Source organism: Pteronotus mesoamericanus, unplaced genomic scaffold (assembly GCF_021234165.1).
Source record: "Pteronotus mesoamericanus isolate MK-2021 breed Mesoamerican mustached bat unplaced genomic scaffold, CSHL_Meso_final scaffold_1066, whole genome shotgun sequence".
Lineage (NCBI taxonomy): Eukaryota > Metazoa > Chordata > Mammalia > Chiroptera > Mormoopidae > Pteronotus > Pteronotus mesoamericanus.
The window spans coordinates 4,022,229-4,037,438 of record NW_026555299.1 but is presented as its reverse complement, the minus strand read 5'-3'; the positions used below and the strand labels follow the sequence as shown (position 1 = coordinate 4,037,438).

The window sequence follows — 15,210 nt, the reverse complement described above, 5'->3', positions numbered from 1 at the left end:
CTCTTTGATTCCATTTATATGAAGTTCAAGAACAGACAACGCTAATCCATTGAAGTCACAACATCACAACAGTGGTTACCTCTGGGATGGGGGTTGAGTTGCCCCCGGCACTAGAAACATTCTAAATGTCTTATTTTTGTATTGAGATGAGTGGTGGTTAAGGGATGTATACATATATAAAAATTCATTGATCTATACACTTAATACTAATGTACATTACACACCTTATGTGTTTTTTATCTTAGGAAAAAAGTAAAAGATAAATTTATGTTATACAGTTTAGAAATGGCTGGTGTAAATAAAGTGGACAGTTAGCCATTAACTTTTATCGGGTAACCTTAAAAAAAAAGCCAGAAGACCTATAATGTAAAGGTTTGGTAATTCTCAGATAATATTAATTCATTAACATTTTGCTGATTTTTTTTTCAGCCCCTGACCTTTTTGAGCCTGGGAAATGCTTACCTTGCTCTGAAGAATATCAGTGGGGCACTTGAGGCCTTTAGACAGGCTTTGAAATTAACTACCAAATGCCCAGAGTGTGAAAGCAGCCTGAAGTTGATTCGCTGTATGCAGTTTTATCCTTTTCTGTACAACATCACCTCTTCTGTTTGCAGTGGTAAGCACCTGTTAAGTGCTGGCAAAATAATGAGTTCAACCAGAATTCCTGTTTCGATCAACAACACAGAAAATGATTTTCTCAATTTTTCCAAAGGATATTACATAATTAGTATAATTCTAGATACATAGGAAAGAAATTATTTATTACTTACTATACAGATGCTACAGGATGTTAGGCTTAATTCTCTCCCAGAACCCCAGCTGAGAAAAGTTGACTAAGTGTATTCAACTGGGATTGGTAGGCTGTGAGATTTTTTTTTCTTTTCCCCAAATCTCTGATGTCTTATAACAACTGATATTTATGGTTAGGCATATTTTTCCTATCCATGAATTCAAACGGTGTAGTGAGTTTTTCTACGCTCATTCACTGAAATACAGCCCCTTGCCTTTCTGTGAAGGTGATCCGAACCTTTGCTGCACCTTTAGAATAGACCCCTGACATTAGTGGTATCTCTTTGCATTCACTCACTTTCTTCCAAGCTACTATGCAACTTATACATACGCGTGTGCATGTGTGTCCATCTGGGTCAAAATATTTGAGTTAATACCGAAACTATTGTAAATTCATCAATTAGAACTAAGAATTCCATGATGTTTGTTTAACCTTTACTACAAGAAAAAAAATGAATTTGACTTGAATTATGAGAGGTACAGTATACATATGTGTGGATTCTCAGTACCTCACCATTGTAGAGGGTGCTCCATTAATGTTCAAATTTGATTGGAATATTCAAGCACGGGGCTATCTGTTCAGCTTCTTCACTTCAGATACTAAAAAAAAAGAAGAAGAGTGATACCCACTTGGTTAAGTGATTTGTCTAAAAAATAATCAGTAATTACTAGTAGATTTGTTACCCAAAACTGGTTTTCCTGATTCCTTATACTAGAGTGCCTTAGGATTTCAGTACAATCATAAGCAATATGTAATGCTCACATTTTTAAAAAATATGAGAATCTGGTTTTTTAGTGAAGAAACCAAAATTCTCTCAGCAACATAACTTCATCATTTAGTTGTGGAGCAATGCCGAGCACAGTGTAAACTAGAGGTCTTGCAAGAATGCTGAAGGTCAAAGACCATAATTTCACAAGGCAATGTAGTGGAGTCCCTAGTGCTAGAGTTAATCCCCATCAAGTAACTTGTGCCCTCATGTACAAAATGAAAGCCAATAAAAATCTATCTCATATACTTTGGGAGGATTCAGTGAGATTCTTACAGGTATTGGGTAAAAAAGTAAGTAGAAATGCATAATGTATACAAAGTATTCAGAGCTTTAACAGTACAAATTATGGGTCTTTATTTTCTTACTGAATCCTAGAAAATGTTTTGTAGGTTACCTAAGGACAGCCTTGTAAACAAGGTTTTACTTCTTCCATTGAGCTGCTTATATATTAGTAGAGTCTTTTATTTTTTTCACCTATTATCATCTCCCTCCTCTCTTAATTTGTTTCTGTTACTGAGAAGTTATTTAAAGTATATAATGTCCCTTTTCTATAAGGCCTTTTCCATAGCATTAGTTTTATATGCTTTTGTTTACTATTTGTTTATTTTTATTTTTTAATAAGATGCCCTTTTATTGTTTTTTAATTTTTGTTTATTCTATTACAGTTGTCCCAATTTTTCCCCCTTTGCCCCCCTCCACCCGGCCCACCCCCTGATCCATCCCCACCCCATTGTCCATGTCCATGGGTCATTCATACATTTTCTTTAACTAATCCCTTCCCCTTCTTTCCACTATTCCCTGTTTCCATGACTCTGGTTCTGTTTTGCTCGTTAGTTTATTTTGTTCATTAGATTCCTCTTACAAGTGAGATCATATGGTATTTGTCTTTCATCAACTGGCATATTTCACTTAGCATAATAGTCTCAGTTCCATCCATGCTGTCGCAAAGGATAGGAATTCCTTCCCCTTTCTTTCTGCTGTTCAGTATTCCATTGTGTATGTGTACCACAGTTTTTCAATCCATTCATCTACTGATGGGTACTTAGGATGTTTCCAATACTTGGCTATTGTATATAGCACTGCTATGAACATAGAGGTGCATAAGTTCTTCTGAATTAGTGTTTCTAAATTCTTGGGGTATATTCCCAGCAGTGGAATCACTGGGTCAAAAGGCAGTGCCATTTTTAATTTTTTGAGGAAATTCCATTCGTTTTTCCACAGTGGCGGCACCAGTCTGCATCCCCACCAACAGTGCACTAGGGTTCCCTCTTCTCCACAACCTCGCCAGCACTTGCTTGTTGATTTATTAATGATGGCTATTCTGACAGGTGTGAGGTGATATCTCATTGTGGTTTTAATTTCCATCTGTCTGATGGCTAGTGATTTTGAGCATCTTTTCATATGTCTGTGGGCCATCTGTATGTCATTTTGGGAGAAGTGTCTACTCAGGTCCTTTGCCCATTTTTTTATTGGATTGTTTATCTTCCTGGTGTTGAGTCATATAAGTTTTTTATATGTTAGGGAGATCAAACCTTTGTCTGAGGTATCTTTGGCAAATATGTTCTCCCATAGAGTCAGTTTTTTCATTTTGATGATGGTTTCTGTAGCTGTGCAGAAGCTTTTTAGTTTGATGCAGTCCTATTTGTTTATTTTTTCCTTTATTTTCCTGGCTGTAGGAGACGTATTGGCAAAAATATTGCTACATGGGTTATCTGTAATTTTACTGCCTATGCTTTCCATTAGGACTTTTATGGTATCCTCACTTACATTTAAGCCTTTTATCCATTTTGAGTTTATTCTGGTATATGGTGTAAGTTGGTGGTCTAGTTTTGTTTGTTTGTTTGTTTGTTTTGCATGTATCAGTCCAGTTCTCCTAACACTATTTATTGAAGAGGCTGTTCTTACTCTGTTGTATACTCTTTCTCTCTTTGTCAAGTATTAATTGAACATAGAGTCATGGATTTATTTCTGGGCCCTCTATTCCATTCCACTGATCTATGTGTCTATTCTTACTCCAGTACCAGACTGTTCTGATTAGAGTGGCATTGTAGTATAGTTTGATATCAGATATTGTGACCTGTCCGACTTTGTTCTTCTTTCTCAAGATTGCTGTGGCCATTTCAGGGTCTTTTTTTGTTCTATATAAATTTTTGAAGTTTTTGTTCTAGATCTGTGAAATATGCCATTAGTATTTTAATAGGAATTGTGTTGAATCTATAGATTGGTTTGGGTAGTATGGACATTTTAATAATGTTAATCCTTCCAATCCATGAACAGGGTATATGCTTTCATTTATTTGTGTCTTCTTCAATTTCTTTAAGTGTTCTATGGTTTTCAAAGTACAGGTCTTTTACCTCCTTGGTTAACTTTACTCCTAGGTACTTTATTTTTTGTTGCTGTAGTAAATGGGTTTTTTTTTCTTAGTTTCTCTTTCTCGTAGTTCATCATTGGTATATAAAAATGCTATCAGTATTTGTTTCTTGAAATTTATTCTTATTTTATGTTACTCATATCAAGAGAGGAAATTCAGTTGGCTTGAAATTTTTTCTCAGAACATAACCTCAACTAGCCCAAGAAACTACTAACTTGAAACAGACTTTTCTTCAAGAGTGAGTGTCTGATAGTCCAGATTATCCCAAGATTATTATTGGATCCAGTACAGGAACATTAAAAGAAAATAATTGAGAAGTGGTAATACTTTTTTATTTCTTTTAGAAAGAACTCATTAATTACTGATTTTTAAAAGGTAGCCCTTTATACATTGTAATTAACTAGTTTAGAAAAGGATCTAACATCTGCTAGCCCCTAAATAAATACTGGTACCCCCTAATAGAAGAGAGAGAGAGAGAGAGAGAGAGAGAGAGTGTGTGTGTATGTGTGTGTTAGAGCATTTCTAGGTTTAAAAACTCATTGGTAGTACTGAATTAATTTCAGTATTGAGTTTTTCTTTGACAGTGTTTTTTTGCTTGTTTCCATAGTAATTCTGTTCATTCACAGTTGCTTTGTTTAGTTCCAGCTTTGAAAGCTGAATCTTGAAAGAAATAAAATATAGAAACCATGAACTTAACATTGGAAAACATAAACAATTGCAACTGCTCAAGTTATCCAACAGCTTTACTAAAGCTGTGAGATAAGTAAACAAAAATCTCTGAATAATGGTTAGCATTTCTATAGCTTCAGATCTGTCTGCTTTTGCTTTTTCATTTTTGCAATATTGAAATAAGCTTCATGAGTTATTTTACTTGTCTGACATATTATTGTCTGAAGTTTTTATTATACAGTACGAAGGTTTCAAGAGATGGACAGGCTCTGATTCCTTTTCCATGTAATAATCAAGGAATTAATATTGGTTTTACTTAGACAAAAATTTAAACTACCTTTATCTACCCTTTTTTGAAAAGATACCAATTTAAAACTTTTTAGATAGCTTTTCAAGATCAAAAATACTTAAGTACTCTTGGGAAACCCTTTTTAAAAATAATTTTTCTGACCACTGTTGTTAATCTCCCACAAATTATTTTCTTTAAAGATTCATATTAGTAACTTTTTACAGTAGCTATAGTATAATATAGTGTCTTGAGTAGTATGAACTTAACAGTAAAATTATAGTCAGTATGTTAACATCTACAAGTATTTTATTGCTTTTCATATATAGTCTTGGAATTTTTCACACAGATTTTCAGTTTATGTTTCTTGGAATATCTGCACAGGTAATGTATTCTGTTACCTTTGAATTCATTCAGCTTAAAAATAAATAATCATTATGCTCCTAAAATTTGTCTACTTATAAAGACTTTATAGCTAAAATGTGTCAATTAGTACAGAATTATTTAGCTCATAGTTTTTCCACACTTTCGTTAATCTAGAAATCATTTTATTGATGGCCATTTGTTAGGTACATAGGTTCTTATAGCAACTGCTTATCATCTCTCTCCCTGGATTACCGTTTAATAGAGCCTTCTCTTTTATAGGAAGTTTTATATTGCCACTACCATTTCAAGGACGGGGAAAGGAAAAGTTAATAGATTGATTTTTTTAATTGTCCACTCTCAAGTTGACTGCAAAAGAGAAGCTAGTGCTTTAATTTTTTATTTTTGATATACAAGGTCTGTCCATAAAGTATCCAGCCATATACTAAAACTAGACATGTTTATTGAAGATGATACAAGAAACATTGTACATAGGACAATGATACCTCAGTCTCTTTCAAAGCAGGCACCTTGGGGCCTCACACAGTTCTCCCAGCATCTCTTCCACTGTTCAGAACACTCTGCAAAGTCTTTTATTGGAATTTGCTATCAGCTGCCCTGTCATATTTTCCTGAATCTTGTCAACAGTCTGAAATCTCTTCCCTTTCAAAGGTGATTTTAGTTTTGGGAAAAGCCCAAGTCTCAGGGCACCAAATCTTGGCTGTGGGGGTACTGAGTCACTTGGGTGATTTGATGTTTTGCCAAAAAAAACTCTGTATGAAATCTGATGACGCATGGGCGTGTTGTCATGATGAAGCTGCCAATCGCCAATTGCCCGTAGCTGTGGCCATTTTCATCGTTTTGCATCTCTCAACCAACAAAGAACACTGAGGTGGTATCCTTACTAATTGTTTGGCATGGAGGGGCGTACTAGTGATAGACCACACCTTCCCAATTAAAAAACACAGTTAACGTCGTCTTGATCTTGCTGGGACTTTGCCACACCTTCTTCAGGTGTGGAGAACCAGGCAACTTCCATTGGGACAATGGGCCTTCATTTCCAGATCGTAGCCATAGACCCACGATTCTTCTCCAGTTATGACCTTCAGGAAATCTGGTTCATTGGTAGCGGTTTGAATCAGGTCATTAGCAAGTGCAACACAATGTTCCTTCTGCTCTGGTAGCAGAAGCTGTGGAATGAATTTTGCCATGACATGTTTCATGCCAAGATTCTGTGTCAAATCTCAGACACTGTAGTTTTTGGAATCCCCAGATCAGCTTCTGGTTCTCGCACTGCCAGTCTCTGATCTTTGTTGATTGCAGCCCGTACACTTTTAACAGATTCTCAACCATCTTTGAAGTATTTTTGCCTCATTTGTTTGCACTGCACTCATTGCATCATCTCCGAAAGCTTTCTGAATCATCCGAATAGTTTCTGCCCAGGAATGTTCAAGCTTAATGCAAAATTTGACACAGGTTCATTGCCCTGCTCGCTCAGTCATTGAATGCAATAGCCACACAGTTCACATGCTCACTCAAAGGTGTCTACCGTCCCCACTGACTAATACAGTGAAGTCATGAATGTTCACACATGTGCATTCCAGTCCACTCTCCTTGGCTGCCAGGTGACATCTGTCACACGAATCATTCTTGTTACATTACCAATGGCTGGACTTTTTCTGGACTGACCTTGTATATTACTGTTTTTCCACATTTACTAGTTTGTTATTGTATACCTTGATCTAATCTAAATACGGCTGAATGAGTTGCTTTAACAAACTCATGCTTCAGTAACAACACACCTGGCCCTTTTTAAAATAAATGAAATGTGTTAAATAAACTTACAATTTTTTAAAAGATTTTATTTATTTATTTTTAGAGAGAGGGGAAGGAAAGAAAAAAAAGAGGGAGAGAAAGATCAATGTATGGTTTCCTCTCGCACACACTTCACTGGGGACCTGACCTGCAAGCCAGGCTCACACCCCAACCGAGAATCAAACCAGAGACCCTTTGGTTCGCAGGCCGGCACTCAGTCCACTGAACCACTCCAGCCAGGGCTTAATGTTTATAAATCTAAGTAAGGTCTCTGACATGCTCAACATTTTTTAAAAGGACCTTTTTTGATTAGAAAAAATGAAGTTGTCACAGAGAATGAAACTTCATGAAGTAATAATTGTATCTTCTCTAATGACCAAATTGGAAAATAAATTTTAATACCAGTATAAGCAAAATACAGGTATTGAATCTGTAATATTCATGATAGTGGATTTTTCCAAGCATTTATTACTCTAAAATATTTTCTAAATACTTTTCACCCTTCAACTTCACTAACTTAAAATTTAAAAGTTATGTTTCACAATCTACATTGTTCTACTATGTCTTTGATACGTATTTTACTTTCAGTATCTTCACACAGTATCATTTCTAGTATATTAGAAAACAAAATCAATGGTAGGTTATATTTATTAGAATTCATTTTCTGAAATGTTTACAGGTGTGCCACTAACAATGGTACTGATAGTAACCGAATATAATTGAGCACCAAACCTAGGATTTCTCAACCCTGGTCTTCTCAATTCACTGAGAGAGATGCCCACTAAAATTTTTGGCCCAGAACTTTAGAAATTATGAATAAATGTTATACAAAAGTCAGAACTTAACATCTATGTATGCTTAGAATTTTATGCAAGCTTCTCTATTAACATGTATTTGAAAGCTTTCCCCACTATAGGAAAAAAAAATGGGAGAATTTCCAAACTATGTACATGAGCTGTAGTATCTGTCCCAGTGTACAGAAGAATTAACCTGTGTTGTCTTCACAATGTTCTATCTTTATAGCATCTATTTACCTAAATCATATTCCCTTTTATAACTTGTTTAGTCTGTATCCTTCAACCTAATGTTCAGTAGGTTTATAAATTGTAGCTTAAAGCTATTTCCATGGAGTTCAGGTTTTGAAGGAAAAGAAACCCTGCATTTTGCTGCCCTCCTGTGGACTACCCAGTATATGCTACTTGCAATTAAGGACTTTTGCTTTATCATCACATTCTTCATAAGAATTAGTGAAGATATCTGCTTTAAAAGAAACACACACACACAGTCTTAAAGACTCAGCTTTTATAGCATTTTATATGTTACTAGGTAGCTTACCACCATTTATTTTTGTAAGAAGAATTAAAACTGGTTAATGTATTACAGGTTTCAAAGTCCTGATATATGCATCCTACAGCCAAGTATTAAGAATTGAGTGAAGCTGATTCACTGCAAGAGTGTGTGGTTGACTCAAATAGGTGTGGTGAATTTAAGCCCACTTGCCACATAAGAACTATAATACCATTCTGCCTTTTGCAGAGTCAATGGAAATTGTACCAAACTGATTTTTGATAATGCTCTTGTGAATAGCCTGTTTTCTTTACTACGTACATCCTGCTTTCCTGGTTCCATGTGTCTGCTCATGTTTTCTACAGCAGTTCCCCATAGGTCCCCCTAGCCCCTCCATAAAATTCCTAATCCTACCCATTTTTCAATGCCCACTGATCTCTTTATTACAAGTAAGGTGTAACCAATCAGTCTACCTACCTGTGCCTCTCCAGCCCTGTGACTTGCTCTTGTAGTCACTTGTGTATGAGCCACAAATCCCCTGTATACAAGACTTCTCTGGCTCCTTGTGAACAAGGACTGACCCTTTCTTTTTTTTCATCTTCATACCCTGATCCCGAAGTTTAGCACATAGAATTAAAAAAATGGCATATTGGCTGATGATCTTTCCAGTTTGAAGTACTGAAAATACCTAATAATAAAGGGAAATTAATTTTATCCACCCACCGTTTACCCAGAATGCTTTTACCAAACCACCACTCACTATACATATAGAGAGAGAGAGAGAGAGAGCTGTTAAGGTCTGTAGCTGCAATACCATAGGAGGGAGTACGGAAAAGGAATTTTATAGTCTCACTTGTCCACTAGATGCTGGCACATCTAATAGATAGCTTGTAATCTTCCACCCCCTATCCACACAGTTTTTAATAACAGTTATAAGAAAAGGTCCTTGTTGACCCTCATAAAAACTTATTGGTATATCAGCGAGTCTGAGAAAACCTATTGGATTTGTTTCCCCAGTATTCTTGGTTGAGATAAATTTCCCTAGGATGAAGTAAGCCAGAGATTTAAACTTAATAATAATTATAGCAGCTGAGGTAGTTAATTTTTTTTTTTTGCATGGGAACATCTTTCATAGTAAACTTTCAGCGAGTATTTAAATTCCCTTGTTTAGAAATCTAGTCTGACCTTTCACATTTCTAGGGGAAGTTATATAGCTGCCAAGAGCTTGGATTCCATCACTGGAGTTGTTCCTTCCACAGGCCACTTTCATGGTATCTGTGTGTCTCAATTGATGCTGACTTTGCTTTAGTCACTTAAGACCACATGGCATGACAGAAAGGTCAGATTTACATCCAGTTCTCCTTTTTCTCCTCTTGGAGGTGGCAGGAAATAAATACAGGTCTGCAGAAACCAATGCAAATGCAGCTCTGAATTCTTACGCAAAACATATTCTGCTACCATGTATGAACAGTGTTCCCAGGGTAGATTTCAACTCCAGAATATGTAGTAAGTAGGGTAATAAACATTTTCTTGTATTTGAGGTCATACACTTTTCTTTTTTAGTTTTCTTTTTTAAACTTGCTTCTGACTCATTCACCTCACTAGGAGGAAATGCCTGTGTAATCCTGAGGTTGCTGATTTCAGGTCTTTAATATGGTCTGTTTCCTACCTGGTATTGCACTTTTAAGGTCACTTAGTACACAACTATGTCTTTAAAACCTGCCAAAAATTTCATTCAGCAGTAATTGCTGAATGAGAACAAGTCTATGGAGCCGTTGTTTCTGCTGAAACTATTTCTCTTTTCTTTCCTAAGTACAGACAGTGCAGGGCAGAGGAGATGGGGCAGCCTCACCTGTCTAAGATGCAGTCGTAGCAACCTAGGTTTCACCCAGATTCACGGAGTTCTGTATGCTTATGTTCTCCGTGGTTTCATTAGTGTTGTTTCCCAAGAATCCTCTAATTGTGGGACAGTAGTTTACCTGTCCATTTCAGAACTTGAGACAAAGAACCTAGACATAGAGAAGTTAAGTTGATTTGCCCCAGTTCAAATGGTCAGGCTGCAGTTGAGGAAGGATTTAAATTTCTTCCGTGAAATGTTCCTCTTAGAAGGAGGTATATAGGACTCTGTCACAATCTCTAGATGTGGAAATCATAAAGGTGTCTGTTCCTAGAAAGATTTCTTTCCTCCTGTTACTCTGTGTGGTACCAAAGACCCACATGCCCCCCGCAGTTAGTTTCCTGGTAACATTTTAAAGTAATTTGGTGAGCAATTGAAAGATATATTTTTGTTCACTTCATGATTTCCTTTACTACCTTTTCTAAAAGACAGGTTATCTTACTAGAGAAATTAAATATCATGAAATTATGAGGTCACTAAAATTATAATAAAATAAAATATACAGACTGTGTTTCTAAGTTACCTGTATAAAAAACAGCGGTTTTATAGCTGCATAATTTGAGTACAGTTGAGTAGAAAGGTAAGGAGGAAGACATACTATAAAATGCAACTCATGTCTGTTAAGTGTTATCTGTATTTTTCACCCAAGTACCTTATATTTAATTGAATGTACCAGAATGCCTCCCATAAAGTAATTTTTCTTATAGGCAGAAAAAAGGAGACGTTAGAGTATAATATACAGATAATCCTATTACACAGGGATAGAAGGAATATTTTTATAATATTCACTGTTCACAAAGGCCCTTTTTCTAACATTTGTTACTTTGCCTTCAGCAACATAAAACTTGAATTCTAGTTGCAAGTCAGTTTAATTATTATTTATGTCTTAGAAATTCATTATGTAATAGGAAGCACAGGAGTATTACACCTAATTGTTCCATGCGGCGAGGGGAGTATCATAGAGGGAGTAAGTTTGGTGGAAGACTGGAGCAAACAGTAGCAACCTGATGGGCATTGTTGAGTAGCAGAGGTTGTGTTGATTTTGCTGAATATAGTATTTATAGTCTGTTTTTGAAGACAGCGATTTCACACAATCTACTAAAATGTCCTTTAAAGAGCACCTAGTGGACTGTGAGGCTAATTTCTAAAAGTACTAAATAATTTAAGTGCTAAAAAGTACTAAATAATATTCTAAACAGTTTAATCTGAAATAATTGCTGTTTTCTTCTAAGAGACTGATAGAAATGAACTCTGCTGCCTCCAGCATCTTCTACATACACATGCACTGGAAGTTGAAATTAGGGAAGTACCTTGGTAACTTCTAAGAGCTATTTGCTCATACTAGAGATACTGAGTTGGCTATAGCTAAAAAAGGTCTTTGTGAATAGAGATTATGTTGGGATAACTTGTCATTCCTTTGTTTTCAGGGAGACAATAAATAATAATAGCAGCTTGCCATATGCCAGGCGATGGTCTAGTTTAATCTCAACAACCCAGTGAAGTGAATACTACTAGTAAACTCAATTTTCAGATGAGGAAACTGATACGCCAAGAGGTTAAAAAGAATTTGCCTTGCTTTGCACAGCTAGAAAGTAGTAGAGACAGGCTTTGAACTGACTTAGTCTGACTCCAGTGTGTGCTCCTATCCACTGTGCTCTAGCGCCATGTGAGCCTGTCCTTAGCTTTACCTGGCTCACTCTAGTTACTTGTCTCCTACAAATTTCTGGTGCCTCTCATTTTGTAGCATTTCTTTGGTATAACTAAGCCTAAAGGATCCTAAATTACCCAACCAGGAATCTCTTACCAACTTGAGATTCAGAAGTATAGCAACAGGATAAATTGTGCTTTTTATCTCTAGGAGACTTACACTTTGACAAGTCTATTAAATATTTAGTTGTTTTCCAGAACATCCTTTTAGGGTAAGTTAATATTAATAACCCAATTTATGCATGTGATATTCTAACCACAGAAAAGGATGTTGATATGTCTAAGATCTCATAAAAGTTCCTGAATCAGAAATGCCCTCTTTGGAGTATACTCAGTTGGTATTGTCTTGGAGTCTCTTACTTCTAAGAAAAACCAAACTGCCAAGATTTGAATTAGATGCTAAATGCTTTGCAAGGAAGTATAAAGCATTAAGCACAGAAAAGTGTTCCCATTTTCACCTGGGACCTTGTTATCTAAAGCACTTCATTTAAATCCTTAAAAAAATTATACCTCTCAAGGTTAGTCTAAGCTATAGAATCTGATTTTTGCATCAGCAAAAAATAATAGTCATATGCATGGAAGATGACTTGTTACTTTATAGATAGATGTCTTTCCATTTTTCCTTCGCCAACATTTTCTTGTGTTTCTTTAATGCGAACATCATCTCCCCCTCTGCGGAAAGGCAAATAATATTTTTCCTTGTAAGCAGCTTTTTAAGTTCCCCTTTGAGCTGGAATAGACCTGTACTGTAGTTCAAAGAATGGAAACTTTCATTCTTTCTGAAGTGCTTCCGTTCTTACTCAGATAACTGGAAGGAGTAATTTAAAATTAAGCAATTTGGTTTTCTATTATTAGTTGAGATAATTATGTAAATCATATAAGAATGCTGAAGCGGTCTTTTTTAACTGTCACCATAAGAAAATTATTAACAGTTCTAATCTTAAAGAATATAGTTTTTACTTCATCATTTCTATCCTGCCTACTTCCAAGAAATATCTGGATATAAACTACTTATTCTCCTTTTTACTGCCCTGGCTCTCCACAATCTCCTTCCTCTGCCCTCTCTTTCAGAGATTGTGGCCCATATTTCCTGAGTTGGAGGACAGTACATTCTTAGAATACACAAAGTTTGCTTCAAGAGAGTGTCTCAGTTTTAAGGGTTGTGCAAGAGGATTAATTTTAGCTTTGGGATCTTGTGCCCATCATATCTTATAAAACATTTTAAAATATTGCACACTTAAAAAGATGAAACCAATTAAATGTTTTTAATTGGAAGAGTGTAGGAGAGAAAAATAAGAGACACAAAAGTTGGAAGAGGAAGTCAACCTCAGACTATAGCTAGGATTTCAGCAGGTTCCAGTGTTAAAAGGTTTGACCTTTGCTTTTTGTAACATTGTTTTATTCTACCTGTGTCAAGGTGAAAATGCTTTAGAAGCAAAACCACCAAAGCCAAAAGCAGAGGATGGTCTGAGAATAACATACATTTTAAAATTCTCAGCATCATTGTCATCATCATCACCTCTCTGCTTTCAATAGTCATGCTTATTTATATCTCAATTAAGAGTTGTCTCTGAGAAGTATGATGTTCTTCATAGTAGACTTTATGCCATCGGGTGTGTAGAGTTGGTGTCATTGCCCTGTTTTGTTTTGTTTTTTAATGCACTTAAGTTTAGTTCCTCCATACTTAACTGCACATACTAGATGGTGAAAACAAAAGTGGAGGCAAATTAGCAACCTCTGTCCCCTCACAGGAGGATCCGGAGAAAGAAAGCAACTACCTTTGGTCATGGCTTCTTTGCTGTTAGCCCTCCATGGGCACGCCCGCCCACCTGCCATTCCCTCTCATTATCTACCAAACACAAATGAGAATTCCTGTTCCTTTTGCTTTGCTGAACACATTGTTCCTCCCTGCCTAGAATGCCACCTTCACTTTTTCTGCTACAGCAGTAACGTTGACTAGTGGAAATCCAATAGGGTTTGTAATAAGATAGAACTTACTCCTATCCCAGATCTTCCACTTACTGTTAGGTTACTTAATTTCACGGAGAATCAGTTTCCTTGTCTGTAAAATGAATATATTTCACAAGGTGTTTTTGAGGAGTAAGTGGAAGAAAAAGGCAAAGGACTCAACAAATAGACTGGTTTCCATTCTTGTAGATTTTTGTTTTTTAAATCCTATCCTTCAAAATTCAGGATCTGCTTGCTCAAAGCTTATTCTCTGAAGGTCTTACTTAGAACAGTATACTCTCTTGTTATTGTATGTTACTGTGTATTTACTGTCTTCCCCAAGTTGCTTCCAAATTTCTTGAGAGCTAAAGCTCTCTTCAAGCACAATCCTGTTTTGACATAGCCGTGTTGAATATGGTGGCCTCAGATATGTGATAAAACAGATTCAAATCCCGCAACTACCACTTACCTATGATAGTGTCGAATTGGAAAATAGGTGATTTCCCATGCACGTAGTCCCATTTCTCCAAAGGTTTCAAGTCCATTATGTTTCCCTGGCACAGTAAGGGAAATGGCATGAGAAGTGCTTTCCTAAATTGTGGAATCTATAAGGGAGTCATCAAATCCAGAAAGAGACTTCTTGTACTTCTACTGCTGCAGAGAGAGCTTGATTGGGAACATACATCTCTTTCAGACAACATTCTCTAATATTAAACTTTTAGAGCATTTTTAAATGTTCTGGTAAAGAAGGGAAATTACTTATACACTCTTACCCAAAGAATCATCCTGTAATAGAAAAGTTGTAGGCTTCTCCTGAACATGTATCTTCAGCCAACATACACATGAGATACAAGCAAGGAAAGAAGACCTGTTCAGCCACTCAGATCACTGGCACATAAGACGCAACAACCCCTACTCAGAGAATGACTGTCAGGTAGAGCTGAATAGAAGCTCTTCATCCAGATTAACACACAGACCCTAAGGGGGTCAAAGCTCCTCTCTGGCAAAAGTAAGAGGTCAGGCTCACCTATACATATCAGAAAGTGTCAAAGAGGGCTATGAGTATATTCAAGATCTAACATTTTATGCTTAAGCAAGTATTTATGTCCATGACTAGAACTTGTCTTCCAAAAGAAAACGTGTCCTTGTGATACTGCAATCTTAAACGTGGATTCTCTGCTTCCACTTTCCCCCTTTAAGTCTTTGGTTTTTCATTTATAATCCTTTATCGTTTGATTTATCTTTCATTTTAAGTTATGACGAAAAAATGCTACATTCCTCTGCTATAATTCATCTGTCTCCAGATTGA

The 15,210-nt window shown here is 36.2% G+C and overlaps 1 protein-coding gene across 2 annotated transcripts in view; it reads left to right on the top strand.

The window, feature by feature from the left end:
* Nucleotides 1–15,210, top strand: part of TTC17 (tetratricopeptide repeat domain 17) — a 93,770-nt gene that overhangs the window by 41,248 nt on the left and 37,312 nt on the right. For both annotated transcript variants that reach the window (XM_054587130.1, XM_054587129.1), the window contains exon 16: nt 430–616. In XM_054587130.1, the coding sequence (XP_054443105.1) occupies nt 430–616 (187 nt within the window). The remainder of the gene's footprint in view (nt 1–429; nt 617–15,210) is intronic.